The 27375-nt window shown below is 41.4% G+C and overlaps 1 protein-coding gene across 5 annotated transcripts in view; it reads left to right on the top strand.

The window, feature by feature from the left end:
- The window catches only part of radil2b (Ras association and DIL domains 2b), an 83118-nt gene that overhangs the window by 14234 nt on the left and 41509 nt on the right, over nucleotides 1-27375 (top strand). For all 5 annotated transcript variants that reach the window (XM_061908777.1, XM_061908779.1, XM_061908780.1 and 2 more), the window contains 6 exons: nucleotides 644-1074; nucleotides 15985-16278; nucleotides 16356-16763; nucleotides 19373-19410; nucleotides 19501-19664; nucleotides 25129-25241. In XM_061908777.1, coding sequence (XP_061764761.1) covers nucleotides 644-1074; nucleotides 15985-16278; nucleotides 16356-16763; nucleotides 19373-19410; nucleotides 19501-19664; nucleotides 25129-25241 — 1448 coding nt within the window. The remainder of the gene's footprint in view (nucleotides 1-643; nucleotides 1075-15984; nucleotides 16279-16355; nucleotides 16764-19372; nucleotides 19411-19500; nucleotides 19665-25128; nucleotides 25242-27375) is intronic.

Genomic DNA, 27375 nt, shown 5'->3' with positions numbered 1-27375 from the left:
GATGAAACATTTTGACACTGAGACAAGGTTTGTACAACAAAAGCAATTTTTATCCGGTTCGTAAATGGAGGTTCCACTGTATTTCATTCTGACGTCAATTCCAAATGTCCACCACGCTAAAACTAGACGCTGCAGTTTAATCAAACCTCTTCCTGTGGCACGCCCTTTTTTTTTTTTTTTTTTTTTACCACACTACAGCGTAAACTGATTTAAAGATTTTGCATGGAAAAACATGAGGCCTCAGAGTGCTACCCTGAACTTTCCATGGATGCTATTAGCACCACATCATTCCTACTGGAAACACTGGCGGGGGTTGACACAGCTGTGGTCACAGTGTAAGCGTGCGTCCTGTTTGGAGTTGTGCTTGTACGACTGGCACAACATGTGATAGTCTATCCGTGTGGATGCCTGCTGATCAGATGAGCTGTGTCTTTCTTTCCATCGAGCTCTGTTTCCTGTATGTGGCTTCAAACTTGACTGAATACACATACAGCACCTAACGTCCAGGAAAAAAAACAGGTGTTGCCATTTCGCCACATTCCATTTACTCTGTGCTTTATGTATTTATATAGCAGCTTATTTACACAGTCCATGTTCCAGCTTATTCCTAACCATTCCATTTGTTTATTCATCTTCCTGATAGGTATCAATGCCCAGGCCCGAAAGCTGCAGAAGAGTCGCTCCAGAGTGAACTCCACCCTCATGGAAAGAACAATCAGTCGCAGCCAGAAACTCTGGAGGAGCAAGAGTGAGATGGATCTTATAGATGCAGAGACCAAGAGAGATCAGGATAAAGGTTTGGGGGCTCAGAGAGAGTCCCTAAATGGATTTCCAGTAGAGAGCTATAAGCATCCAGAAGCAGGGCCAGGACTCACAGTTTCCTCAAAATTCAATGGGGAATTGCGGGACAAAACAGAGGCCCTCTGTCCATCAAGACCGAGAGGTGAGCAGGAAGGAGAGGAGTCGGAGAGGGAGGAGACGGAAAGTAGCGATGACAACACCACACAGTACTCTATTCACCCACCCCACGACTGTCCATACCTGCTGCTGCTGCATGGCTGCAGCTTTGTCCAGGTAACTCATTCACTCAACTCAAGTGTAATGTGCAAAACCTCATGCAAACAGTGCTTGGTAAAAGATCAATCAAGTTTGAAAGTTTCTGTAAATAATATGAAGTGTCCATACCATACATTTGTTGACCTGACTCTCGCCAGATCCTTATAAATTGTAAATTGTGATCCTTGGGACGGCGTGACGAAGTTGGGAGAGTGGCTGTGCCAGCAATCTGAGGGTTACTGGTTCAATCCCCACCTTCTACCATCCTAATCACGTCCTTTGTGTCCTTGAGCAAGTCACTTAACCCTTGCTCCTGATGGGTCCTGGTTAGCGCCTTGCATGGCAGCTCCCGCCATCAGTGTGTGAATGTGTGTGTGAATGGGTGAATGTGGAAATACTGTCAAAGCGCTTTGGGCTCCTTAAAAAGGGGTAGAAAAGCGCTATACAAGTACTACCATTTACCATTTGTAGTTCGCTGAGCTCCACACAAGGATCCGGGACTTCTCAAAAGCCGGGGCCTTGTAAAAAAATCATTGTATGCGATTGGATAAACCACTTGTCCGTTATCTTGAATGACGTGCTACTTCAACCACTCACATCCAGATTAACCTGTAAAGCTAATGAGAGCGAAGCTGAGAAATCCAAAAGAGAACAGGCGACACATTGGATAAAGACAGAGCGAAAAGTTCCTTAATGCCTTCAAAACCGTTCTCTGTTCATCTTTTAAAGAATTAATATTCGATCGATTTCACAAAACAGTTGCAATAGCAGAATCAATGTCTTTTTGCTATCTTGAAGGAGTTTGCATTGCCCTTTAGCCCAGACCCTTGTGTGGAGCTCAGCGAACTACAAGGATCTGGTGAGACTCATGTTATACATTTGTTGTCCTTTGGACATATTGAAGGATATGGGTTCCCACCTTGATGGATTTGATACATACAAGATGCAAAAAACAATTCAGTGTAGGTGAATATAGGCAAATTGAAGAAACCATTGACATCTTAGCTTTTGTGTTTTCAGTGACAAAGCAAATTGTTATTCATGTAAATATATATATTTTTTTCATTTATGAGTCATTTCAATGAAGTGCATATTGACAGAAATGAGAGTGGTCCTATGACAAACTACATAAAGTACAAATGATTGTCACACACACTAGTTGTGGTGAAATTTGTCCTCTGCATTCGACCCATCCCCTTGAGCACCTCCTGGGAAGTGAGGGGAGCAGTGGGCAGCAGCGGTGCCGCGCCCGGGAATCATTTAAAGTGATTTAACCCCCAATTCCAACTCTTGATGCTGAGTGCCAAGCAGGGAGGCAATGGGTCCAGTTTTTTTTTTATAGTCTTTGGTATGACTCGGCCCGGGGTTTGTACTCCCAACCTACCGATCTCAGGGCGGACACTCTAACCACTAGGCCACTGAGTAGGTGGAACATAAAACAAGCAACAAAGGTGTACAAGAGGAAAGGGGAAATTCCTACATTGTCAAAAAGTACCTGGCTTATGCATTGTGACATTTTACATGTAAACTCACAAAAATAAACAAGTAGATATGAAATAAGAGAAATAACCAAAAACATGCTTCTGGTGATAGGTTGATTGGCAACACTAAATTGGCCCTAGTGTGTGAATGTGAGTGTGAATGTTGTCTGTCTATCTGTGTTGGCCCTGCGATGAGATAGTGACTTGTCCAGGGTGTACGCCACCTTCCGCCCGAATGCAGCTGCGATAGGCTCCAGCACCGTCCGCGACCCCGAAAGGGTCGAGTGGTAGAAAATGGATGGATGGAAAACACAAGATAATTTAAAAAATAAGAGTAAACTTTGTTGGAGTCGAGTGGGTGTGTATTTGCAGAGGAAGTATGTGTCACATGACATTAGAGGCGGGCACTATAAAGGGGGTATGTTACCTGCATTTGGCGTGGCAAAAGGAGAAAGTTGAGGTGAATGATCATAGTTTTTGTCGACCACTGTTACACGCTTTATTGCATGATTTATCGGCGACTTTGGGCGCTTTATTGAAAGCTTTGGACACTTCAACTAAATGCTATTTACAGACGAATTAAGCAAATTTATTTTTGTACATTTTGCTACTTAATGAAATAATTCACGGCATTGCATCCCGGAACTGTGTGTGTGCTTTATTGACAAAACAATAAGTGCGTCAGACCAATACTAAACCCAGCATTTTACTTTCAAGCGACAGGCCAATTTGGAGTCGCTAGAGACATGAAGGTTGTCCAATATTGTTGCTCTATTAAAAAAAAAGAAAGAGAGAACTTTTATTTTTTCTTTCAAAGTGTAATATGACGAACAGTCGCTGGAATGGCAGAGTCTGTTGTGTTCATTGACTTTTAAAAGGCATTTGACAGCGTCGACAGGAGTGCCATACGGAATGTTAGACTTAGACTTAGACAAACTTTAATGATCAACAAGGGAAATTGTTCCACACAGTAGCTCAGTTACAAAGGATAATGCTAACCAGGGCACAAAAAGATGGCAAAAACCGAATGTATAAAGTAGACCAAAAATGTACCATAGTAAACTTAGTAACAATAATAACCATAGTACCTTCTGCACTGTTATGTTTTTTTTCCACAGTACATTACGTTTATCTAACAAAATGCTTCCTGTCAGGTTATCCACAACAGGAAGTTGTCAGAGCTAATCTCTGTCATCCAACAAAGTTGTCTTCTGTCACCGTCAATCTTTCTGGTAGTGGTTTGTGGATAGTGGATGGTGAGGCTATGTACAGCAGGAAGGAAGAGAGGAATGCAATAGACTAAGGCCAAACTAGATGATCTTGAATTCGCAGATAATGGTTACCCTCCTTTCGCACAACCAGCAAGATGCCCAGGAGAAGCAAGCAAAAAAGAGTCCAACCCAACATTGGAAAAACGTAAGTCAAGCAAATTAACGCCCAACAAAGCAAATGTGATTCCATCAAGAAGCCATTAAAGAGGTTGACCAATTTGTTTACCTGGGCAGTATACTCAACAAAGACAGTGAAACAGAGGAAAATATAAGATGTCGCATAAATAAAGCTTGACACGCTTTTCAACTACTTCGACAGATGTGGAGATCGACGGCGCTCTCACGTTACAACAAGATACAGCTTTTCAATACCGATGTTAAGTCCGTCCTGTTCTATGGCTCGGAAATATGGCGAGTTACGAAAAGCTCCACCAACAAGTTACAGTCGTTTGTCAACAGATGCCTCAGAAACCTGCTCCAGATCTGATGGCCAGAAGTTATTTCCAATAAAGACCTGTGGGCAGAATCCATTTGAGATGGACAACCGAAAAAATAAATGGGGATGGATCGGGCATACACTGCAAAAACTTACACCCAACATCACCAAGCAGGCATTAGACTGGAACCCAAAAGGAAAGAGGAAAGTTGGTAGACCGGAACAGACTTGGCGCAAAAGTGTCAGTGCTAAGGCAAAAAACCATTGGATCATCTTGGGAAGAGCTGAGAAAAAAGCCCAGGACCAGGTTGGTTGGAGAAATGTTGTTGTGGCCTTATGTTCCCGACGAAATCAAGAGGAATAAAGAAGACCGGGGGTAACCAGATAACCACAAACGTGTAAAAAAGGACAAATTACCTATCGGTGCGGACATGTTTGCCTTTATTGTAAGGACAGAGAAGCAACCACACGTTACAAAACAAGACAAAAAAAACGCATCACAAACCAAAAATGTTTCAGACTTTCGGAAAAAAAACTGCTTGCGATACAAAATCTTGGCAACACTACTGCAAGCAGCTAGGAACTCTGGTAAAAACTCGCAGTGACAGTGGATGGAAATAACTTTGGTCTTGTGGAGATAGCGACATGCCAGGTCTTCTAAGCTAAAGTTGTCAGTGAATATACATTTTTCTTTGTCCATTTTTGCCCTCTTTTCCTTCCTGTGACTCAACATTAGCTGGAATGCCACTGCCTCACCATCGCTACGGTATAGACTGGGGGTTACTCAGCGCAATAAAAAAGAAAAAATTGCGCTGATAAAGGAGACTTTTGTTAACTTGTTATTATTGCAATAATTTTACAGCTCTAATGAATTATAGTAAGCATTTTTTTGTATCATGTCATACACAATTCAATTGGTTTTCAGAATATACCAAAGGCCAAGAATAAACGAGCTGCCGGTCCTGGGGCCACACTTTGGACACAACTGTTTTAAAGAGTCAGCTGCTTCGTTTAAGCTACAGTAGGGTCCACAGGTACCTACTCAGTGGCCTAGTGGTTAGAGTGTCCGCCCTGAGATCGGTAGGTTAAATGATAATGATAAATGGGTTGTACTTGTATAGCGCTTTTCTACCTTCAAGGTACTCAAAGCGCTTTGACACTACTTCCACATTTACCCATTCACACACACATTCACACACTGATGGAGGGAGCTGCCATGCAAGGCGCCAACCAGCACCCATCAGGAGCAAGGGTGAAGTGTCTTGCTCAGGACACAACGGACGTGACGAAGTTGGTACTAGGTGGGATTTGAACCAGGGACTCTTGGGTTGCGCACGGCCACTCTCCCACTGCACCACGCCGTTGGGAGTTAAAACCCCGGCCGAGTCATACCAAAGACTATAAAAATGGGACCCATTACCTCCCTGCTTGGCACTCAGCATCAAGGGTTTGAATTGGGGGTTAAATCACCATAAATGATTCCCGGGCGCGGCACCGCTGCTGCACACTGCTCCCCTCACTTCCCAGGGGATTGGTCAAATGCAGAGGACACATTTCACCACACCTAGTGTGTGTGTGACAATCATTGGTACTTTAACTTTAACTTAATTTTTATTAAAAAGCAAGATTTGTTTTACTGTAAAAATACTTTACTTTGGAGAGATACTTCTGCATCTTATTGTTGTCTCACATAATAGGTATCTGAAATGTAGCAGTGGTAACTCAGTGGGAAGGTATATGTGACTGGATTATATTCCTTACTGCCTCTACGTCTGACCAAAGTTCAGCTTGTTTCTGTTTCTCTAGAGATGGGTATTGAATTCTATAAATTTAGTGATACCGACCAAAATCTGTTGGTACTACTGTGTACCGATTTACGAAAAATCAAACGGTAGGCTACCATATTTTGATATCTGTTGCATGTGACGTCACCTTCGGTTGGCAACTCGTCACCGCCTACAGCTCGTGAAACAGCTGTATTCCTAGCTGACTGCCTCTAGGTAATGTTGCACTTTTATAGTAAGCCTGATAGAAAGCGCTCAAAAGTAAGCTTCCACTTTTCAAAATGCTCTAGCTCGATGATAATTATCATTTAATCAATCAATCAATCAATCAATCAATGTTTATTTATATAGCCCCAAATCACAAGTGTCTTAAAGGGCTGCACAAGCCACGACATCCTCAGTTCAGATCCCACATAAGGGCAAGGAAAAACTCACAACCCAGTGGGATGTCAATGTGAATGACTATGAGAAACCACCTTGGAATGTGGGTGTACCAAACTTTTGGCACTTTTAGGCTGTAATTTCGGCCAAACAAACATCAACAAACTATTGAGCAAATGTGAATACTTTTGTATTTACAAGTGATATTTATTGTATTAGTTTTAATCCATCCATCCATCCATCCATTTTCTACCGCTTATTCCCTTTTGGGGTCGCGGGGGGCGTCAATTTGCAAAATAAATAAAAAATCACATTGTAATTTTGGGTTATTGTGTGTAGAATTGTGAGGGCAAAATTAATGTATTCCATTTTGGAACAAGGCTGCAACATAACAAAATGTGGAAAAAGTGAAGAGCTGTAGTGTAGTTCTTTCCGGATGCACTGTAACACACATTAGCTTTGTTTGTTGTCAGTTAATGATTACAATTTGGCAAAGTTTAGCTACTAAATGAATCTATCATTTAAAGGGGCAGTTTGCAACTTCTTCACAGTTAGTTTTCAAAGCAAAAAATATGACAAGACCACCAATGGCATGCTTATGTTACCATTAATGGTTTGACAACACATTTGCTTGAAGACTGTCTGTTTTTTAGAATTACTAAGTTTTGAAAAAAAATTCATTGGTGTTTAGAGCACTCACTCGCCCTGTCACGTTAACATGTGACATTAGGGTAGTGCGTGCACACATACAATAGCAGTCCAAGAGAAGAAACAAACAATTTGCAGTCATGTTGTTATGATAGAATACCGATATTCACCCAAAGCTAAAGCGCATGCATGTGTTACAAACTGTACATAGTTATGTCATTACGTCCTAGAAGACGTAAGAGGGCAAGATATCCATCAATCCATCCATCCATTTTCTACCACTTGTCCCTTTCGGGTTCGTAAGGGATGCTGGAGCCTATCCCAGCTGCATTCGGTTGGAAGTTGGGGTACACCCTGGACAAGTCGCCACCTCATCACAGGGCCATTCACAACATTCACAATGCTTAAAATACATTTAGGGGCGGCATGGCGTAGTGAGTAGAGCGGCCGTGCCAGAAACCTGAGGGTTGCGGGTTCGCTCCCTGCCTATTGTCATCCAAACCGCTGCCGTTGTGTCCTTGGGCAGGACACTTCACCCTTGCCCCCGGTGCCGCTCACACAGGTGGATGAATGATGAATGAATGATTGGTGGTGGTCGGAGGGGCCGTAGGCGCAAACTGGCAGCCACGCTTCTGTCAGTCTAGCTGTGGCTACAGATGTAGCTTACCACCACCAGCTGTGAATGAATGATGGGTTCCCACTTCTCTGTGAGCGCTTTGAGTATCTAGTAATAGAAAAGTGTGATATAAATGTAATCCATTATTATTATTATTATTATTATTACATTAGAAAGTTGGCGCACTCTCGGAATTTATGCAAATATTGCAAACAGCCCCTTTGATATTTGTTCGATCATAACAACAACAATATTTGTTGTTGTGTACATATTGCATATTGTTAGTTTGCTTCTCTCGGACTGCTTTTGTGTACGTGAACGTGATTCTGGGGTGTTGGTGTGTACAAGACAGCTGTGAGTGACGACGTAAACGACAGACAAATGACCAAATTTGCAATTTAAAAAAATTTAAATAAAAACTAATTCTGTTCAACTGCTATTGGTAACATTAGTTATCGCCGATGGTGGAAAAAAAAAAGTAACTTTAAGAAAGTTGCAAACAAAAATAGTAAAACGTACCGTACCTGACCCTTTTCTTTCAACAATGCGATTTTGTTTGCTAATTACAGTCCGGTGCATTCCTCTACATGCAGCATATCTACATGTAAATGGAACTTAGGTAACCATTTTGGGAGTTTTTTTTATAATGTATATCCCCTCTGTTACGTCTCATCAGATCAAACTGTTACGGCCTGTTTCATCAGGTTGTTCTGTGTTTAGATTATGGGTGTCTTTTTGGTGTTTTTTTAGTTCACTTCATGGTTTGCGCTCTTCACTCTTCACAACTTCCTGTTTTAGTTGTATTCTTTTGCAGCAGCTTTACCCTGTTTCTGAGCGCTACCCTCCGCACCTGTGAATTGTAGGTGTTAATCGTCCTCACCTGCGGTTAATGAGCACTATAGGACTATTTAACCCAGTGTCCTTTAGGCCCCGTTTACACTCAAATGCAAAGCAAGCATTAAAAAAATAAACCTAAAAATTTGTGATCATCAATCTTTACTACGACGTCCTTTTCGTCACTAGATTGACATTCACGGCACGGCTTCTGAGATGACGCTGGCTGCTGCCAGATCATTATTAAGAAAACATGACAGGAGAGGAGGGCGAGAAACACTTTTTATTTCAACACTCTCGCGCCGTACCTGCTGTCATAACCCTAAACACAGACTGCACAGTTGCTGTCTTCACAATAAAAGCCCTGCTTCATCCTGCCTGCGCTAACAAAATAAGAGTCTCAGAAAGCTAGCGTGCACAAGTTTGTAAGCTACGGAGTTGGCCGTCAATATAATTCTTGCAAAATGTAAAAAAAAGAGTATGGAAGCTGGACAAATAAGACACCAAAAACTAACCACTTTCATATGGTATTGGACAGAGAGGATTACTTTTTTCTCCTCCATTCGAAAATGTGGACGTTATCAGCACTACTGTCTGATTCCAAAACAATGCAAGTCATCAGAATCAGGTAATACACCAACTTATATTCTTTTCTTCATGAAACAAAAGAAATCTGTATTTGTTAAACATGCTTGTGTTATCATTAAACACCTTTAACTTGTTAACAAAAACGTCTCTTTCATAAATGATTAAACATAAATTATATATATGAATGAGGTAGATTCCTTCGACTCGGTCAATTGAAAAGTAGCTCACCTGCAGAAAAACTGTGGGCACGCCTGTTGTATTGGGTGCGGTCTTTCGGGCGTCACTTCCTCTCCGAACTCAGTTTGTAAACGATAAATGAGTCCATACAAACCTAAGAGACAGAGATTCAAAAAATACACGGCACATTTACCAGTGTAAAAAATTGTCCGAGGAGGGGCACCTTGAAAGATAGTTTAGTGTGGCTGAAACAGGGCTTAGGCTAAATAATTATTCGTTGAAGGGGTTAAATGACTTAGTGTAAACATAGCCTTAGTTGTTGGGTCATTGCAAAGGTTTGGTGTTTGTTGGTATGTGGAGTTTGATTTTTTTTTTTCTCACTTTAGTTTGTGTTTTGGTTGTTTGCTCGCCAATCCAGTTTGCCCTGTTGGATGCATAACTTTACCTGTGCCTTTTTCTTTTTGTGCGTGACCTTTGCGCACTCTGTTTCTCTTCTACATTTGGACAATAAATGTCCATCCAACTGCACTTGGCCTGCTGTCTCGTGCTTTTTGGGGTCACAACCTCCACTACAATGCAAAGACTAGTTAGTTTGCAATAATATCAGAAAGGCAGCTAACAACAAATGTAGTCGGAAATAAGGCTAGGATGAAGTAAGCTCTGCTTTTACCTACTCCTTTTCAGACGTGCTGTAATGAATCAACTGAAATTGTGCGATGCATTTCATATGCATGTTCCAAATAAACTGAAACTGAACCGAACTGAACTGAATATCAGTTGCGTGTAAGTACTAACAAAAGGCATAGCACATGGCCAGACAAAGTATGGCACAAATAAGCTCTTCTTCTTCTTCCTACTCCTTTTCAAACATGTTGCATGTTCGAAATAAACTCAAACTCAAAAACAGCAAAACATGCAGGATTGGCACAAAGAGACCAGTGAGGATGGGAGAAGCAAAAGCAGGCAAAGTGCTCGGAAGCTTGCGAGTTGGAAATACATTATAGTCCTTGTAAGGCAGCTGAGGCCAAGAAGTGTTTGAGCCGTGTGCTATAACTAAATTGTGTTTTCCTCTTGCCAGGGGCAGGCAGAAAAGCTAAATGATAACCTGATACAGGTGCGCCTCCTGATGCCAAGAGTGGAAACAAAGAATTACCACAAAAAAAAAAAAAAACACTCATAGAATCAATTAAAACACAAACAACCAAAACATAACACGAGGCACCTGGGATAGAACCAGAACAGAACAGTTCCCCCAGCCCCTTCATCGATCCAAGGAAGGTATCTGACCAGAAAGAAGGGTCTTGATGGCAGACCTGATGGTCACCTCCAGGTCCCGTAAGCCCCCTTCATTTGGCCATTGGTCTGAGGGTGATCTCCTGATGACAAGCTTGTGGTAGCCCCTAGCGCCCTTCAAAACAATCACCAGACCTCAGTAGCAAACTGCAGACCCCAGTCCAAAACAATCACCGTAGCAATGCCATGATCCAGGTGTATCTGGTGGACGAGGAGTTTGGCAATTTCCAACTCCAAGGCAAATTTGAGGAGTGGAACAAAGGAGACCATTTTGGAAAACTAATCCATGATGGTCAAAATGGCTTTGTTCTGGTCTACTGGTGGCAGGCCAGTAAGAAAATCCAGAGCTATTTGAGACCTCGGACATAACTGAATGGGAAAATGGTAAAAGAGACACGCCAGTAGGCTTTGAGAATGCTTGTTGAGGGCACAAACGTACGCACATTTCCACACGCAGTGGATACTTTGGCGACCCACAGAGGTGGTTGTTTGGGCTTTGGAGTCATTTCATTTCAACAATGTAAAAGATCAAGGCAAGGAAATAATTCACTTATTTGCTAAAGCATTTTATGTTTAATATTCATGTTAAAGGCCTACTGAAACCCACTACTACCGACCACGCAGTCTGATAGTTTATATATCAATGATGAAATATTAACATTGCAACACTTGCCAATACGGTCGGTTTAGTTTACTAAATTGCTATTTTAAATTTCGCGCCGAAGTATCATGCTAAAACGTAGCGGTATGATGACGCGTGCACGTGACGTCACGCATTGTAGAGGACATTTTGTATGGCGTCACATTAGTGCCAAAAATCCAAGCGCATAAAAACTGTTTTCTCGCGCTGATTCTCCACTTCGTGCGCACGTGCAGTACCTTTTTGCGTGCTCGCGGTGCCTATGTGCACGCACGCCGTCTTCGTTTCGGCACTTTGTGGGCGGTTATGCTTAGACCGCCCCTCCTTTCTGATTAGTCAGGCGAAAATAGCTGAGGGCCAATCAGAAGTATAGTAAGGCGGGTCATCGTCAATATGTATCAAGATGATACAGCTCCTGTCGACAAACAAAGTCGACAAAAAAAGTCCAAATTTAGTGGAGTTGTGGAAAATGCCAATTGAATTTTATCTAAAAGTCTTTGAAGAAGGTAATGTCTCATCTGTTGAGAGAACATCACATAGTTAATGTGATTAATTTATTAATTTTCTTTCCTCTATCTACTTGAAGTTTACTCCAGAGTCTACCCGAACATATCAGGACCACATGATTAGCATATGGGCCTAATTATTGATGTTATGATTGCAATTACTATTTTAGTAGAATAATGAATGACACTTTATCACTACAATTAATGAATATGGTTTTGATATTACGATAAAAAGTATTTACGTTTCTGCAAACAACTCAAACTATGGAAAATGAGATATCAACCCAGATCAGTACAGATGGCAGAGTTAAAAATATGTATTTAAAAAACAACCAAAAAAGCTACCTCCATACATTAGGCAAATTAATGAATGATATGATATGAATAAACACTCCATGTTTCTTCATTTTACCTCGGACAGCTGGTCCCGATCATTTTATTGATGTCAATGGTACATGTATTATACATATACAATACTCTGACATTTATAACAAATCGGACCGTTTGGAAATGAGTTGAAGTGAAGAATCAGCGCGCAATAACAGTTTTTATGTGCTTGGATTTTTGGCACTAATGTGACGCCATACATGTACTATTTAAATAACCATAACTTGCTCTATTTTCAACTAATTTCCAAACGGTTCGATTTGTTATAAATGTCAGAGTTTTGTATGTATATGTATATTTAAATAGTAGATGTAGCATTGACATCAATAAAATGATGGGGACCAGTTGTCCGAGGTAAGATGGAGAAACATGGAGTGTTTATTCATATCTATGATGAAAGGTCCATGGCAGTTCCCTGGGATTACAAAGAAAGGAAATCAGGCTTTCATGGGGCTATCATGGCTGAACAAGTACGTTTTACACTATTATCTCTCAGATTTAATTTGCCTAATGTATGGAGCTAGCTTTTTTGGTTGTTTTTTAAATACATATTTTTAAATCTGCCATCTATACTGATCTGGGCTGATATCTCATTTTCCATAGTTTGAGTTGTTTGCAGAAACGTAAATACTTTTTATAGTAATATTAAAACCATATTCATTAATTGTAGTGATAAACTGTCATTCATTATTCTACTAAAATAGTCATTGCAATCATAACATCAATAATTAGGCCCATATGCTAATCATGTGGTCCTGAAATGAAGTACGCATAGATAGGTGGGTTCGGGTAGACTCTGGTGTAAACTTCAAGTAGATAGAAGAAAGAAAATTAATAAATTAATCACATTAACTATGTGATGTTCTCTCAACAGATGAGACATTACCTTCTTCAAAGACTTTTAGATAAAATTCAATTGGCATTTTCCACAACTCCACTAAGTATGGACTTTTTAGAACGTGTTTGTCGACAAGAGCTGTATTATCTTGATACATATTGACGATGACCCGCCCTGCTGTACTTCTGATTGGCCCTCAGCTATTTTCGCCTGACCAATCGGAGAGGAGGGGCGGTCTAAGCATAACCGCCCACAAAGTGCCAAAACGAAGATGTCGTGCGCGCGTGGTGCCTTTTTGCGTGCGGGCGGACGCAAATAGGCACCGCGCGCGCGCAAAAAGGCACCAAAGTGGAGAATCTGCGCGCGATAACAGTTTTTATGCGCTTGGATTTTTGGCACTAATGTGACGCCATAATTTTGTTCCAGCACCGTTCCCAGCTATAAGTCGTCTGTTTTCATTGCATAATTCCACAGTATTACAGACATCTGTGTTGCTGAATCTTTTGCAATTTGTTCAATGAATAATAGAGACGTCAAAGAAGAAAGCTGTAGGTGGGAAGTGGTGTATTGCGGCCGCCTTTAGCAACACAAACACAGCCGGTGTTTCATTGTTTACGTTCCCGAAAGATGACAGTCAAGCTTTACTATGAAACAGAGATGTCAAGCGAACACGGCTGGATTGGACCACACACACAAAGTACAGTGTATTATGCAGCGATCATTTCGAAAGATCTTGTTTTGAAGAGGCTCCCTTGCGAAGGGAAGAGGTGGGCATCGCCACCACCCGTCGACTGGTGCTGAAGAAAGGTGCGGGGCCGACCTTCAGGTTGTACAGGTACGACCATATAATCTCACTAAAACACTAGTAACACAATAAGCAGATAAAGGATTTTCCAGAATTATCCTAGTAAATGTGTCTAATAACATCTGAATCGCTCCCACTGCCCTCGTCTTTTTTTTTCTTTTTTTTTTCTAGTCCTTCACTCTCAATTCCCTCATCCACGAATCGTTCATCCTTGCTCAAATTAATGGGGAAATCGTTGCTTTCTCGGTCCGAATCGCTCTCGCTGCTGGTGGCCATGATTGTAGACAATGTTCAGATGTGAGGAGCTCCACAACCCGTGACGTCACGCGCATATCGTCTGCTACTTCCGGTACAGACAAAGCTTTTTTATTAGCGACCAAAAGTTGTGAACTTTATTGTCGATGTTCTCTACTAAATCCTTTCAGCAAAAATATGGCAATATCGCGAAATGATCAAGTATGACACATAGAATGGACCTGCTATCCCCGTTTGAATAAGAAAATCTAATTTCAGTAGGCCTTTAATTAATTAAATTTATCTAGGCAATCACTTTGCCACCCATGCTGTCACAATGTGTTTCTGTGACTCCAGCACAGCTTGGCCAGTCGGGCAGACAGCTGCAGCCTGTGGTTGCGGCACATGAATGGCACTGAAAACGGTGGAAGAATGGCCCAACTTTGTGTCACGTGTCTGCAACTGCAAGCAGCTTTCCTGAGTTCTAGTCAACCTCTTTTGTATCTTTTAAGATATGCTGGCATGTTTCAATTTAAAAGATGTCATACCAAATAATTTTCACATGAAACTCTGTGAGCAGGTTAGTGTATGAGCCAATTTTGTTGTAAGTTACACAAATTGTATTCATCTTATGGGTTATCAGTCACTCACATGTGCGATGTTACATATCATTGCAGCAACTATCTTTTCAAACAGGGTAAGTACTACTTTATCTCCGGTTTCTTGCCTGTTTTGGCCACATCCATCTTCCTCTTCACCTTCTCCTGTAGTACCGTTTATTTATTTGTTCCTGTGTACGCTTCCCTGACTCCACAGCACTGACAGTCTTGCACACTTTACCTCACTCAACCCACCTTCGTTTGCTGGAAACGCAAGCCAAAGAGAATATTTCCGCGCACCTTCACTTCAGCAAGAAGCATCTATTACTCTTTGTCGGTGGATTCTGCTTGTGCAGAGTGTGGGATCTCAGGAACATGGCAACTTCCAATATAATTTGCATATTGAAAAGGGGAAGTGGACAGGCAGTCACCAGAGGAACTCCAACAAGTGTGCTCAATTGTAGGAAATTCATGCAACTTTTAATAGAAGAGGTCAGCATCAGAGCGGACTCAGTATCTGCGGACCCCGGCATCAGTATTTGTAAACCTGGCAGCGCTGCAAGGGAGTCCTCTAGCAGGACATTACGGGACCGGTGAGGTGTACCACATCAATAACCATCGGAACTTGACCAAGCAGGAGCTCCCAGAAGTCCCTGGTAGGGCTCTGGGAGCTGGAGAGAGATTTAGGCCGTCAATGCCCAGAGCTCCTGCATAGCCTGCCAAGACCAGGGACAGGTTAACCAGAGATTATAGACTTCCTGTCGGAGTTGGAGACTTGTTTCTGTTATCCCTATTTGGACTTCAGTTGTTTTGCTAAATATTTGTAAGTGTTTCTGTTTTGTGGAGACAAAACACCATGTAATTTTTCCTTTTTTGGCTGTTGAAATGACAATTTGTTTGGCGGCCGGAGTGAAAGCAGAGGCCACTCTTTCCTCGCGCTTGTAAAATGTTCCAGAGGACAGGGTGAGAGAGAAACGGAAATGTGGTTATTTTCGTATATCTTGCATGTATGGAAAAGTTTACAAAGAATCTTTGAAGTTTTTGACTGGTGGGGAAGAGCTACCTGACTGGACTGGATTAACAGTAGTGATCAGAAGCAACGGCAGGCACACGCCATCTAGCTACACCGTGCACCACTTTGTGGATGGTGGTTGCGCTTGGTAGGCAGGCCAAGTGGAAATGGTGCAGAGTGGCACATTTGAAGAATTGTAATCACCACAGTGCTTGCACTTTTTAGCTGGTGACTGGATAGACTGATGTGTGTGTAGGGTGAGTGAAGAGCCGCAGTTTCACCAGGGCCTACATGCTGTGACGTCCTGCCGAGACCTTAACTACCATGGTGACTGTCTTGACATTAAAAACTGAATGCATGCTACTTTCTTTCATTCTTGTCTTCAATTTTTCCCATAGGACTTCGTCATCTACCTACTTATGAGTCCCAGGATTGTAATAGGGCGACAAGATGGACAAAACGAACATACCTCAAAGGTGGACTTCAGCCTCCTTGCTGAAGATATACTTCCTAAACACTGCAGTTTTCATCGTAATAGTACTGGGGGACCTACAGTACTCTACCCTTTTCCGGATGCTGTGGTCATAAGGAATGGCAGCGCACTGAACAACGAAGTAGAACTTAACCCAGGTGATGTCATTGGCCTGGGACAAAGCTACTTGTTTTTGTTCAAAGATCCCTTAATACACAAGGTAAAGACAGAAAATTCATGTTTACACTACATTGGCAATACATGATATAGATTCCCTTTTGTCTTGTTTATTTCTAGCAAAAAGAAGTGGACAGTGCTGCTATTGATCCCAGTGCGTCGTCAGTCCCCTGGTTACTTGGATACGCCACATCTGCTGCGACAACAAGCCAGACAAAAGATGGGATACTCTGCGACACCTGCATTGACCTCCAGGGCCATGATATGTTAAATTCCCTAAAAAGGGCCCCCCCATCTCTGAAATCAGCAGAGGGCCTGTTTCTGACTTTGAACTATCAGGCTGAGGATGAGCATTGCATTGTGAAAAAAATTATTGCTATGGGAAGCAGCGGTGTGAAAGACAGACCACCACTGACTGTTGCATTTTTGCTCTGCATGTGTATTCAATATTCCTCAACACGCCTCCCTACGTCAGACCTACGAAGACTTCTGCTGCTTATTGCAAGTGAAATTGAGAGTGCCGTGTGGGTGAGTAGCAGTCAAAGCGGTTGAAAAGGATCTGGCAGTTTTAAAGAGGATAAGTTGTAATGCATATTTTCAGACGTCCTTAAATCAAAAGGAAAGGTAGATTCGAGACAGTTAATCAAACATCAGTGGAACCCGCTTGACAGCAAGAGTAATTATGACCAGGGATGTTCCGATCGGGGTTTTATGCTGCCAATTCTGATCATCCATCACTGAAATCGGCTGATACCAACACCAATACCGATTGCCAATATACTGCCAATACCAAATTTATAAATCAACCCATCCTCTTACATGTTGTGTACTGACTGCGACGATGCTGAAACACTAGTTGACTTAACAGTTGTTATATTAACCTCTCTCTAACTCATTAATCTCTTCATTTCTGTTTACTCCATCTACTCTTCTTAAAGGGGAACATTATCACAATTTCAGAAGGGTTGAAACCAATAAAAGTCAGTTCCCAGTGGCTTATTTTATTTTTTGAAGTTTTTTTCAAAATGTTACCCATCCTGTAATATCCCTAAAAATGCTTTTAAGTGCCTAATTTTCGCTATCTGTAAAGCCATCGTCCATTTTCCTATGACGTCATCCAGTGATGCCAATATGGATAGCACAGCAAGATATAGCGACATTAGCTCGGATTCAGACTCGGATTTCAGCGGCTTAAGCGATTCAACAGATTACGCATGTATTGAAACGGATGGTTGGAGTATGGAGGCGGTTAGCAAAAATGAAAATGAAGAAGAAACTGAAGCTATTTAGCGAATAGCTATTGACGCTATTCGGCCATGTCTGCCTTAGCATCGCCGGTAAAATGTGCAGACCAACGACCGGAAGTTTTGCATCTTGTGACACTGGATTAACTTAAATCTGTCGATTGGTAAGCGTTTGTTTGGCATTAAATGTGGGTGGAGGGAAACGCTGGATGTAAATATAGCTACAAATGTACATACAGCTAGCCTAAATAGATGTCAGCATCGATTAGCTGGCAGTCATGCCGCGACCAAATATGTCTGATTAGCACATAAGTCAACAACATCAACAAAACTCACCTTTGTGATTTAGTTGACTTTATCATTGGAAATGCATCTGCAGGTTATCCATACATCTCTGTGCCATGTCTGCCTTAGCATCGCCGGTAAAATGTGAAGACACTCCGGTATTCAATGGGGGTCTGGCGGCAGATTTCTTTGACTTTATCGTTGGAAATGCATCTGCTTTGAGTGTCGCAGGATAGCCACACAATCTTGCCATTTCTGTAGTAGCATAGCTTTCGTCGGTAAAGTGTGCGGAACAAACGACTGACCATTTTGTCGGCTTTCCCCACACCGTCGTATTTTGAACAAATTTCGTCCAATTTCTTGCCACTTTCGCATCTTTGGGCCAGTGGTGCAACTTGAATCCCTCCCTGTAAGTGTTTTTACACCCTCCGACAACACACCGACGAGACATGATGTCTCCAAGGTTCCAGAAAATAGTCGAAAAAACGGAAACTAACCGAGCTGAGACGCAGTGTTTGTAATGTGTTTTTGAAAATGGTGGCTTTATTACCTAGGTGACGTCACGTTCTGACGTCATCGCTCCGAGAGCGATAAATAAAAAGGTGTTTAATTCGCCAAAATTCACCCATTTAGAGTTCGGAAATCGGTTAAAAAAATATATGGTCTTTTCTCTGCAACATCAAGGTATATATTGACGCTTACATAGGTCTGGTGATAATGTTCCCCTTTAACCTTAACCAAGCACTTATTTCTTGGGGCTGTTTCAAGTTTGATTAGCGGTTAACTTAACTATTAGCATGTCTTCTCTTTGCTTGCCCTCGTCCTCAAGGGATAATGTTAATTAACAATACTTAAGCAAGTATGAAATGTAGTTTGTCAGAATATTATTAGCTTAGCGGAGCGGGTCCACACTGTGTATAGAAACACATATTTAGCTGTTAGCTGCTTGTCATTCCATCTATCCATTTTCTACCGCTTGTCCCTCTCGGGGTTGTGGGGTTGCTGGAGCCTATCTCAGCTGCATTCGAGCGGAAGTCGGGGTACACCCTGGACAAGTCGCGACCTCATCGCAGGGCCAACACAGATAGACAGACAACATTCACACGCACATTCACACCATGAGGCCAATTTAGTGTTGCCAATCAGGTGCATGTCTTTGGAGGTGGGAGGAAGCCAGGGTACCCGGAAGGAACCCACGCAGTCACGGGAAGAACATGCAAACTCCACACAGAAAGATCTCGAGCCCGGGATTGAACTCAGGACCTTCGTATTGTGAAGCACATGCACTCACCCTTGTTCCACCGTGCTGCCCCACTTGTCAGTCACGGGACTAAAATAAACCCAGTGTCAGCCAGAGAAGATATGTGTTCGTGATCGTCATTGAAAGGCATTGACTGCCAATGGCAACGATACTGGTCAGTGGCCAATCGATCAGCACATTCCTAGTTCTTACTCTACAGTCACTCAGCATTAAAACTTTCACACATTGACTTCTGATTAGTCACTATAAGTGCTCGTAAAGATTACATTCTACCATTGTCTCCTCCATAGAATTAATTCATTTCTGGCAACAAATTTTTAACAGATTTTTTCTACTGTATTTTTCAGGAGCAAACCAATGAATTAGCTTCTGTTCAAAAGGAAATGTAAGCTCTAAATTCTCACTCTAGCCATCATTAATGTAAACGCCACCAGCTCTCCATACAGTCACTTACGTCTGGATGTTTTTGTTTCAGCCTCGGTGACAAAATATCAGGACTGTTTCCCCTGGTGCTATGGATGTCAAACAGCCTAGAAATACTCCAGTTCATCCAGTACCAGCTGCCTCTCCTCTTAGAGTGGAGAAACACAGAGGACAATGAAGATGGAAGAGAACAAAGCGAGAAGGAGGGAAATTTGGGTGAGTCATATTTAGCCATTATTTCATGATCTTATTTGACAGTGCTGCATACTGGATGTTTTGATTATGGTCAAGGTCTGGTTAAGTATTTATATATTTAAAGGTTCAGAAGTATTGGTTACAAGTGAGAAGTGTTTCAACTTTAATACACTAAGGGCCTGCTCTACTAACAGTTATATCAAAACACATGCAAACTTGATGGAGCTGAATTCATTAAGATTGTTAGTGCAAAGAGAAGCTTCAAGTGGCCAAATTCGAATACATTTCCTAGAATCATTACGTGTTCTTAGGATTTCCCCTAAAAGTAAAGAGTACATCCAGCTAGAGCAGGGGTAGGGAACCTATGGCTCTAGAGCCAGATGTGGCTCTTTTGATGACTGCACCTGGCTTTCAGATAAATCTTAGCTGACAATGCTTAACACGATAAGTAATGAATAATTCCGCTGGTAATCACGGTGTTAAAAATAACGTTCAAAATATAAAACATTCTCATGCATTTTCATCCATTCATCTGGTTTCTACCACACCTGTTCAAGAAGTCCCAATAATAGTAAGAAATATTTTATTTATTTTTGGTTATTATTGTTACAATGTTATTAAAAAGAATAAGAGACTTATTATACTCTAAAAATGTTGGTCTTTCTTAAAAATGCATACATATAGTTGTATTCAGTGTTTAAAAAAAACAAATGATATGGCTCTCACGGAAATACTTTTAAAAGTATTTGGCTTGTATGGCTCTCTCAGCCAAAAAGGTTCCCGACCCCTGAGCTAGAGAAACGCTATTCTTAAAAAATCCTACCTCTTAAGGCCCTACTGCGCAAAACCAACTTTTTGCTGATGTTACCTGCTCATGTGTATTTGGTATATATTTTTTTGGTATTTGTATATAAGTCCTGAAGATTTTAAATCAAACCGTGAAGGGATTGCAGAGATATTTATAAAACAATCTTGTCTTCCTTTCTACTTCCCCCGAGCGGTCTGTTTGGAATGTGTCAGTCCTGTGACATTTTTCAGATCTGTGACGTCTGCATTTATCTCTATGTATGGTAAAGGCTTACCCAAAGGTCTTTGTGCGGGACTGCCATTTTGATTATTGTTAGGGCATTTGTACACAATTCCCATGGTACAACACAATGACCAAAAATGTTAGTTGCTTTAACCAGCACAAGTCATTACACAAACATTTATCCTCATCTGAAGTAAGAAAGTACCTTACTTATACATTTATGATTCCTGGAATTGCACCTTCAACCCGGAAGAAGTCTCTCTTTGTGTGTGCAAAACACTTCAAAGAGTCTTACTTCAGAAACCTGCGCCAGTATAAAGATGAATTGTCATTTTAATGGCGGTTTCGGTGACTACTTTTTATGGCATTGGTAAATGATAACAGTAGATTAGAAGTGTTAGCAATGTTGGTTTGCGTTGTTGTGGCGCAAGCTTAGCCTTCTACTGCAAGACAATGGCATCACCATCCTCTGGAAAAATAAAGAATGATTTGCCGAAAAAATACTTTTAATTGGATCAGTGCCTACTGTGTTTGGTAAAGGACAAGTAATATAATTTGGTATTTTGTTTGCGATGTAGCTCATAACGCAGAGCTTAGTTTATTGTATTGAGCCTCCATTGTTTACAACTCAAAGCAGCCATTATTTACATGATATAAAATAGAAAAGCCTTTTATCTTCAATATACACATGTACACGTATAGGGTCTAGCATTAGAAAGTTACAGACTCTGTAGAATTTTAACCATAGCCAGCCCATAGTTCCAACCGCTACGTCAGCCAGGCTTCAATCCTCTCTCTCGTCCGCTTGCATCTCCTCCTTCTTTAGTGCCGGCAATAAAACACAATGAGCCGCTGATCTTGCTATATCATCTAGGATGTTGTGTTGTGATAAAAGTCATTCAAAACAGATGGCTGCTGGCAGTTACCGATATCCATAGTACACAATAAAAGCAAGAAAACTAAAAAACTACAAAATATTTCTACCGGCCGGGGGGGCGAATGTGCACTCAACTTAAGGGGGCGTGATGAGGAGGTTTCATTTGCATTTAACAACTGCTCTTCTCAAAACAAACTGTTTTAAAAGGAAGCGAAAAAATGGCTTAATTAGGTGTGTAAAACAAAATCCATGCAAATGTTTCACCAAACACCCATCATTACATTATGTAGACCACAAGGAAGTTTTAAACGTATAACAAAATAATATGACCCCTGTAAGAGAGCTTCTAAGGGCAGATAACTTTTAAGCTGCAGAGGAGAAATGGTTGACGGAAGAAGAAAGAGAGATATTGTCCAAACACTGCATGACAGTGAATTAATGAAATGCTACAGATTGGATCGTGCAGAAAATATGGTTGTGGTTAATCTAATTAGAAATGCACTTCTCCAAGCCAACGCCTCAATGCAATTTCAACTGAAATGAAAGCCAACCAACACTGTTTCTTATAGGCTGCTCAGCAATCACAAACATTGATAAAAGCTGAGCCATTTTACCCTCTTATATACCAAATTTTCATTGAAATGTTCAAGGTTGAACGTTCAAAAATTGCTAACATGGCATTTAATATGAGCAAATATATATAACTATAATTACACTATGTGTATACTGTGTAAGTGGGCCTATGTTTTCACACATATTGGAGGATCATTTTTAAGTATAGCTTACTATTCATTTAACAGATATTTTCTTTCATGTGAAATACTATTTACAATTACAGTCTTCATAAAATTTGATTCTATGATTAGTTTTAACAATTTGAGTGTCCATCCTCTTTGCCCATTATCACTAAAAGAATATTTTTTTATCTTGCTTTTAGGATCAATCAATTAGAGCTTTTGAAATAATGACCATACAAAGCAATGGGGTCAACCACACCTCACTCAGATAACAGTTTCTGTCCATTCTTTGCTCAGAGTTCTTGGAAAATGGGGTGGTATAGCTCGGTTAGTAGAGCAGTCGTGTCAGCAACTTGAGGGTTGCAGGTTCGGTCCCCGCTTCCGCCATCCTAGTCAATGCCGTTGTGTCCTTGGGCAAGACACTTAACCCACCTGCTGCTCCCAGTGCCACCCACACTGGTTTAATTTTAACTTGGATATTGGGTTTCACTATGTAAAGCGCTTTGAGTCACTTGAGGAAAAAGCGCTACATAGATATAATAATTCAAAATAATTAAATGTTCTGGAATCACTCCTAAACTCCTTGTTCGGAATTTTTAGGTGAATTTAGGAGTTCTCTGAGAGGATTCTGGAGTCTTTACGAATACAGGTCCTGATCTACTAAGCTTGTGTTCATAGGATTGCATGCCTTAAATGAGCAAATGTTAGGAGTGCAATCCATTTAGCATGTGAAAGCAGAATATATGCTGACAATCAGAATACAATTATTTTGTAATAGAAATGTTATTTATCATGAATCTGTTGGTAGCTGTTGCTTTTGCGTATCTATTTAGCCTGTTTGGAAGGTACGTGTAAACTGGCACAGTTACGCACAGATGGTAATGCTGCGGTCATTGTAAGGAGAGGATCTATGCAACGATAGACTGTCCATGTGCGTGTCAACATATTTTGACTGTCGGAAATACAAATATTTGACTTATCAGCTGTTCAGCAATGCCATTATATAATTATATATATATATAAAACATCAGCCAGTGGTATGGTGAGGACCCCACATGCCCTTTATGTCCGAGTGCAGCAACACTGAAGCACATCCTGGTGGACTGCAAGACTGGCCTCAACCAAGGCCGTTACACCTGGCGGCACAACCAGGTGCTAAAGTGTCTTGCAGCAGTGCTGGAAAGTCAACGGACAAGTGTCACTGCCCCTCCTCCCCCGTCATCCCGTCGGCAAGCAACAACCTTTGTCCGGGAGGGCGAGGGTCAAGCCTACCTCACCCCCAAAAGACCAGACAATGGACAGCTAGGCAGGGAACGGGACTGGAAACTGCTGGCAGGCCTGAGCCAGAGGCTCTGCTTCCCAGTTGACATCGCGTCCACCAACCTGCGGCCAGATCTTGTTCTGTGGTCAGCTTCGCTCAGGCTCGTCTACATCATGGAGCTCACGGTGCCCTGGGAGAGTGCAATGGAGGAGGCCTACAAGCGCAAGAAGCTGAGGTACACTGAGCTCGCAGCCGATGTGCAACAGCAAGGTTGGAAAGCGAAGGTACGCCCAGTGGAAGTAGGCTGCAGAGGGTTTGTGGCCACCTCAACATCCAGGCTCCTGAGGGAAATGGGGGTGCGAGGAAAGGCCCACCGGCAGGCAGTGAAATACCTCTCCAAAGCCGCTGAAAAGGGGAGTCAGTGGCTGTGGGTCAAGCGAAGGGACTCCACCTGGGCTTTCAAGTGAGTTGATGGCATCTAGGTAGTGATCCTCGGATGCTGGGACTCACTGCTGAACCCTCTGGAGGTGTCGTGGGGCTATCAGCGAAACAATGAGGAAGGGGGGTGCCCACTTGATAACCCAGAGGATGCCTTCACTCACTTGACCATCCCAGAGTCGCAGAGGTGTCACAAGTATGCAGTAGGGGATTGTAACATCCAGTCCTATACAGCAGATCTATAGCGGTTGGATAACTTTATTAAATGATTTGATTAAAATTAATTCAATTGATTTGTTATGGTGTCTGTTTGCCTTTTTTTATTAATAACATTCGGGTTTTTTCACATTGGAGATGTACTATTAATATGTCTCCGATATGCAATAACTTTATCAACATCCATTTTGTTTCTTACATCTGGATCATACTAGATGCACCATCACAACACTGCGGCACACCTACGAATAGTACTCACTAGGGGTGTGAATCTTTGGGCACAGAACAATTCCATCCGATTCCGATTCCAGGGGTAATGATTCGATTTAGAATCAATTCTCGATCCAACATGATTCGATATCATCGTCAAAACCGGTTACAGGTTGGAAAATTAAAAAAGCTCCTCCTGGTTGCATGAGAATGGCCTAAAAACGTCTTTTAAAAATTAGATTCTTATTATTAAACAAAAAACTAATATAATAATGATATATATATTTTTTGTTTCAAATCGATTCCCACCTCCAAAAACATGCACCTGGTGATAGGTTGATTGGCAACACTAAATTGGTCCTAGTGTGTGAATGTGAGTGTGAATGCTGTCTGTCTATCTGCGATGAGGTGGCGACTTGTCCAGGGTGTACGACGCCTTCTGCCTGAATGCAGTTGGGTTAGGCTCCACCACCACCCCTGACCACGAGAGGGACAAGCGGTGGAAATGGATGGATGGATGGATTTTCAAAAATTAAGACTCGATTTAGAATCGAGGTGAATAACAATCGTGATTCGGATGTGAATCGTTTTTTTTGTACGTTGTTTGTTATGGTTTGTACATGCTAATTAGCATGTTTTTTTGGAATCGTAGTAGATCAGGCCTTTAACGTGTTTCAACTCTTTAATAACAATTGTGTTATTGTTTATTTTCCCAGACCTGCTGGGGTTAAAGCTGTCTTGTCTTCGTTCAGCCTGTGGAGAAACGATAGCCGCCCTGGAGGAGGTCATCATGCTTACCTTCCAGCAGTGTGTGTACTACATTACCAAGGTGCAAACTAATTTGTATCAGCTTTTTGGTTATGTGATTTTGTGCTATTGAAGTTATTGTAACATTTCTTATTTAGGGTCATGCTAAAGCAGAGTGTTTAGACAATTGGTTGCCATTTAATTACAGGGCACATACAGTGCACTGCAAATTATTTGCCAAGATGTAAAATGTTTTACTAGAAATGTCCCTAGTTTTAAGAGCCATTTACTCATTTTTAGTTATTGACTAATCTTAATTTTTAGCATGAACAATTATATGTTTTGTCTTCTACTTTGAAAATGTTGTAATTGAGAAAATAACTGTCCAGATATGATATTTTGGGTTTTTTTCCGATATAAAATGGTGTTTTAAGATTCAGCAACATCTCAAGGATGCTTACTTTAAGAATTGCAAGTTAAATCATGCTTGTTTTCCGAATAAAATACTTATTTCTAGATTAAAAGTCAAATTTAGGATGTATTAAGTAAAATGACCTGTCAGTGCAGCTGTTCAATGTCACTAGTTTTTAGTATTTTTCCTAATGCTGCCCACTGCTCCCCTCACCTCCCATGGAGATCAAGGGCGATGGGTCAAATGCAGGGAATAATTGCATTGTGTGTGACAATCATTGGTAATTTAACTTTAAGTTTAAAATCTAGTCTTTTATCTTATATTTTTACAGCTCTGTATCTTGGGGTCTTGGGGAAGTGTTTGCCAGCATACATTGTGTTATTGTTAATTGCGCCATGATTAACATAGTTGGTGAAGTTGATGACTGACTGTTTTCGAAGATGTGCTTGAATTATAAAAAGTGCACATTTATAGTGCTGTCTGTTGCCGCAAACGAAAATTATTCTTTGAAGACATTGGCCCTCTCTTTGGCCACGTCCAAAAGCAGTAGCGGGCCCTGCGTTTCTCACCTAGGCCTTCAGTGATGTCCGACTTCAATGATTACCTCTCAAAATTGCTGGAGAAATACTGTGCAGGAACACATTTATGCCCTACTGGGAATTGAACCACATCAACAGTGTACAAAACGGGTTATTTTCTGGCACATTTAAAAATCAATTAAAACGAATCAGCTATTAAAACATATCTTATGTGGTACTGTCAAAATTTAAATTGCAAAAAACATTAAAAGTGAAAACATTTTAAATATTTAAACTCACAATTTGTAGGACCTATTCGACGCGGTATAAGCCAGTGTTACCCCTGGTAGTTGGCTTTTTCGAGTGGAAATGGCGTGCATTTCCCCATTTAATCGCCAGAACAGCTCAGCTAGCTTCCGGGGTTGGCCAATATCGTCTCACAAGATGTTTTTTTTTCTTCAAATATCTGTCTTGAAAATGGCCTCGCGAATATATTTCTGCCACCTAATCAACCTTTTGTTCTCCTTCTCTGCTATCCCGGTCTGGCTAAGACGCAACCCTTCTTGCTTCATGCTAAATTGAAACTTGTGAATTGATACTTACTTTGGAATGACAAGTGAGTATCCAATCAGAGTCTCGTTAACACCAGGCTACTTAGATAGGCTACTGTCAACAACTTGTGATCTGATTGGCTATTGCAACTGTCTATCAAATCTATGTCCCGGTCACTTACAGTGCACAGACGCCCGCAATGTTGATTCTGAAGGCCTCGGGCAGATTTTGGACAGCATGGCAACATAATCTATTTTAATTCTGATTGGTTACAAACTATAACCTAAAACAACAGCACTGGAGGGAGCATGATATGACATGAAGAGATTATGAATACTTTTCGATATTTAAGCAAAGTAAATTAAAAAATAATTGTTATCTTTAATTATGATCATGATTTCTGGTTACGGTACGTTAGGCCAGCGGAGAAGGCCTTGCTGGCCCTGACAGCACACAACTGTCCAAAAGTGGGTGGTGCCAGCGACCAGCATCTGTTTCCATGTTAGCCTTGGCGACCAAACTAATGTTTTGACTGTAGTCCAATCCGTCTCGTCCACTGCCACTGGCAGACCGCCATTTATAAGATGAGATGTTTTCCAGCTTCAGATTCACCACATGCTGTGATAACAAGTGCTCCAACTTGTTTACGGCCATTTCAAGGCACCAAGAACATCCAATGTCTTCAATCTTGATTCTACTATTGTCAAGACACGGCACTCTAAGTGTATCTTGGT

Source organism: Nerophis ophidion, linkage group LG08, assembly GCF_033978795.1.
Source record: "Nerophis ophidion isolate RoL-2023_Sa linkage group LG08, RoL_Noph_v1.0, whole genome shotgun sequence".
NCBI classification, from domain to species: domain Eukaryota; kingdom Metazoa; phylum Chordata; class Actinopteri; order Syngnathiformes; family Syngnathidae; genus Nerophis; species Nerophis ophidion.
Note: the sequence above shows the minus strand (reverse complement) of the source record. Positions and strands in the feature narration are given on the sequence as shown.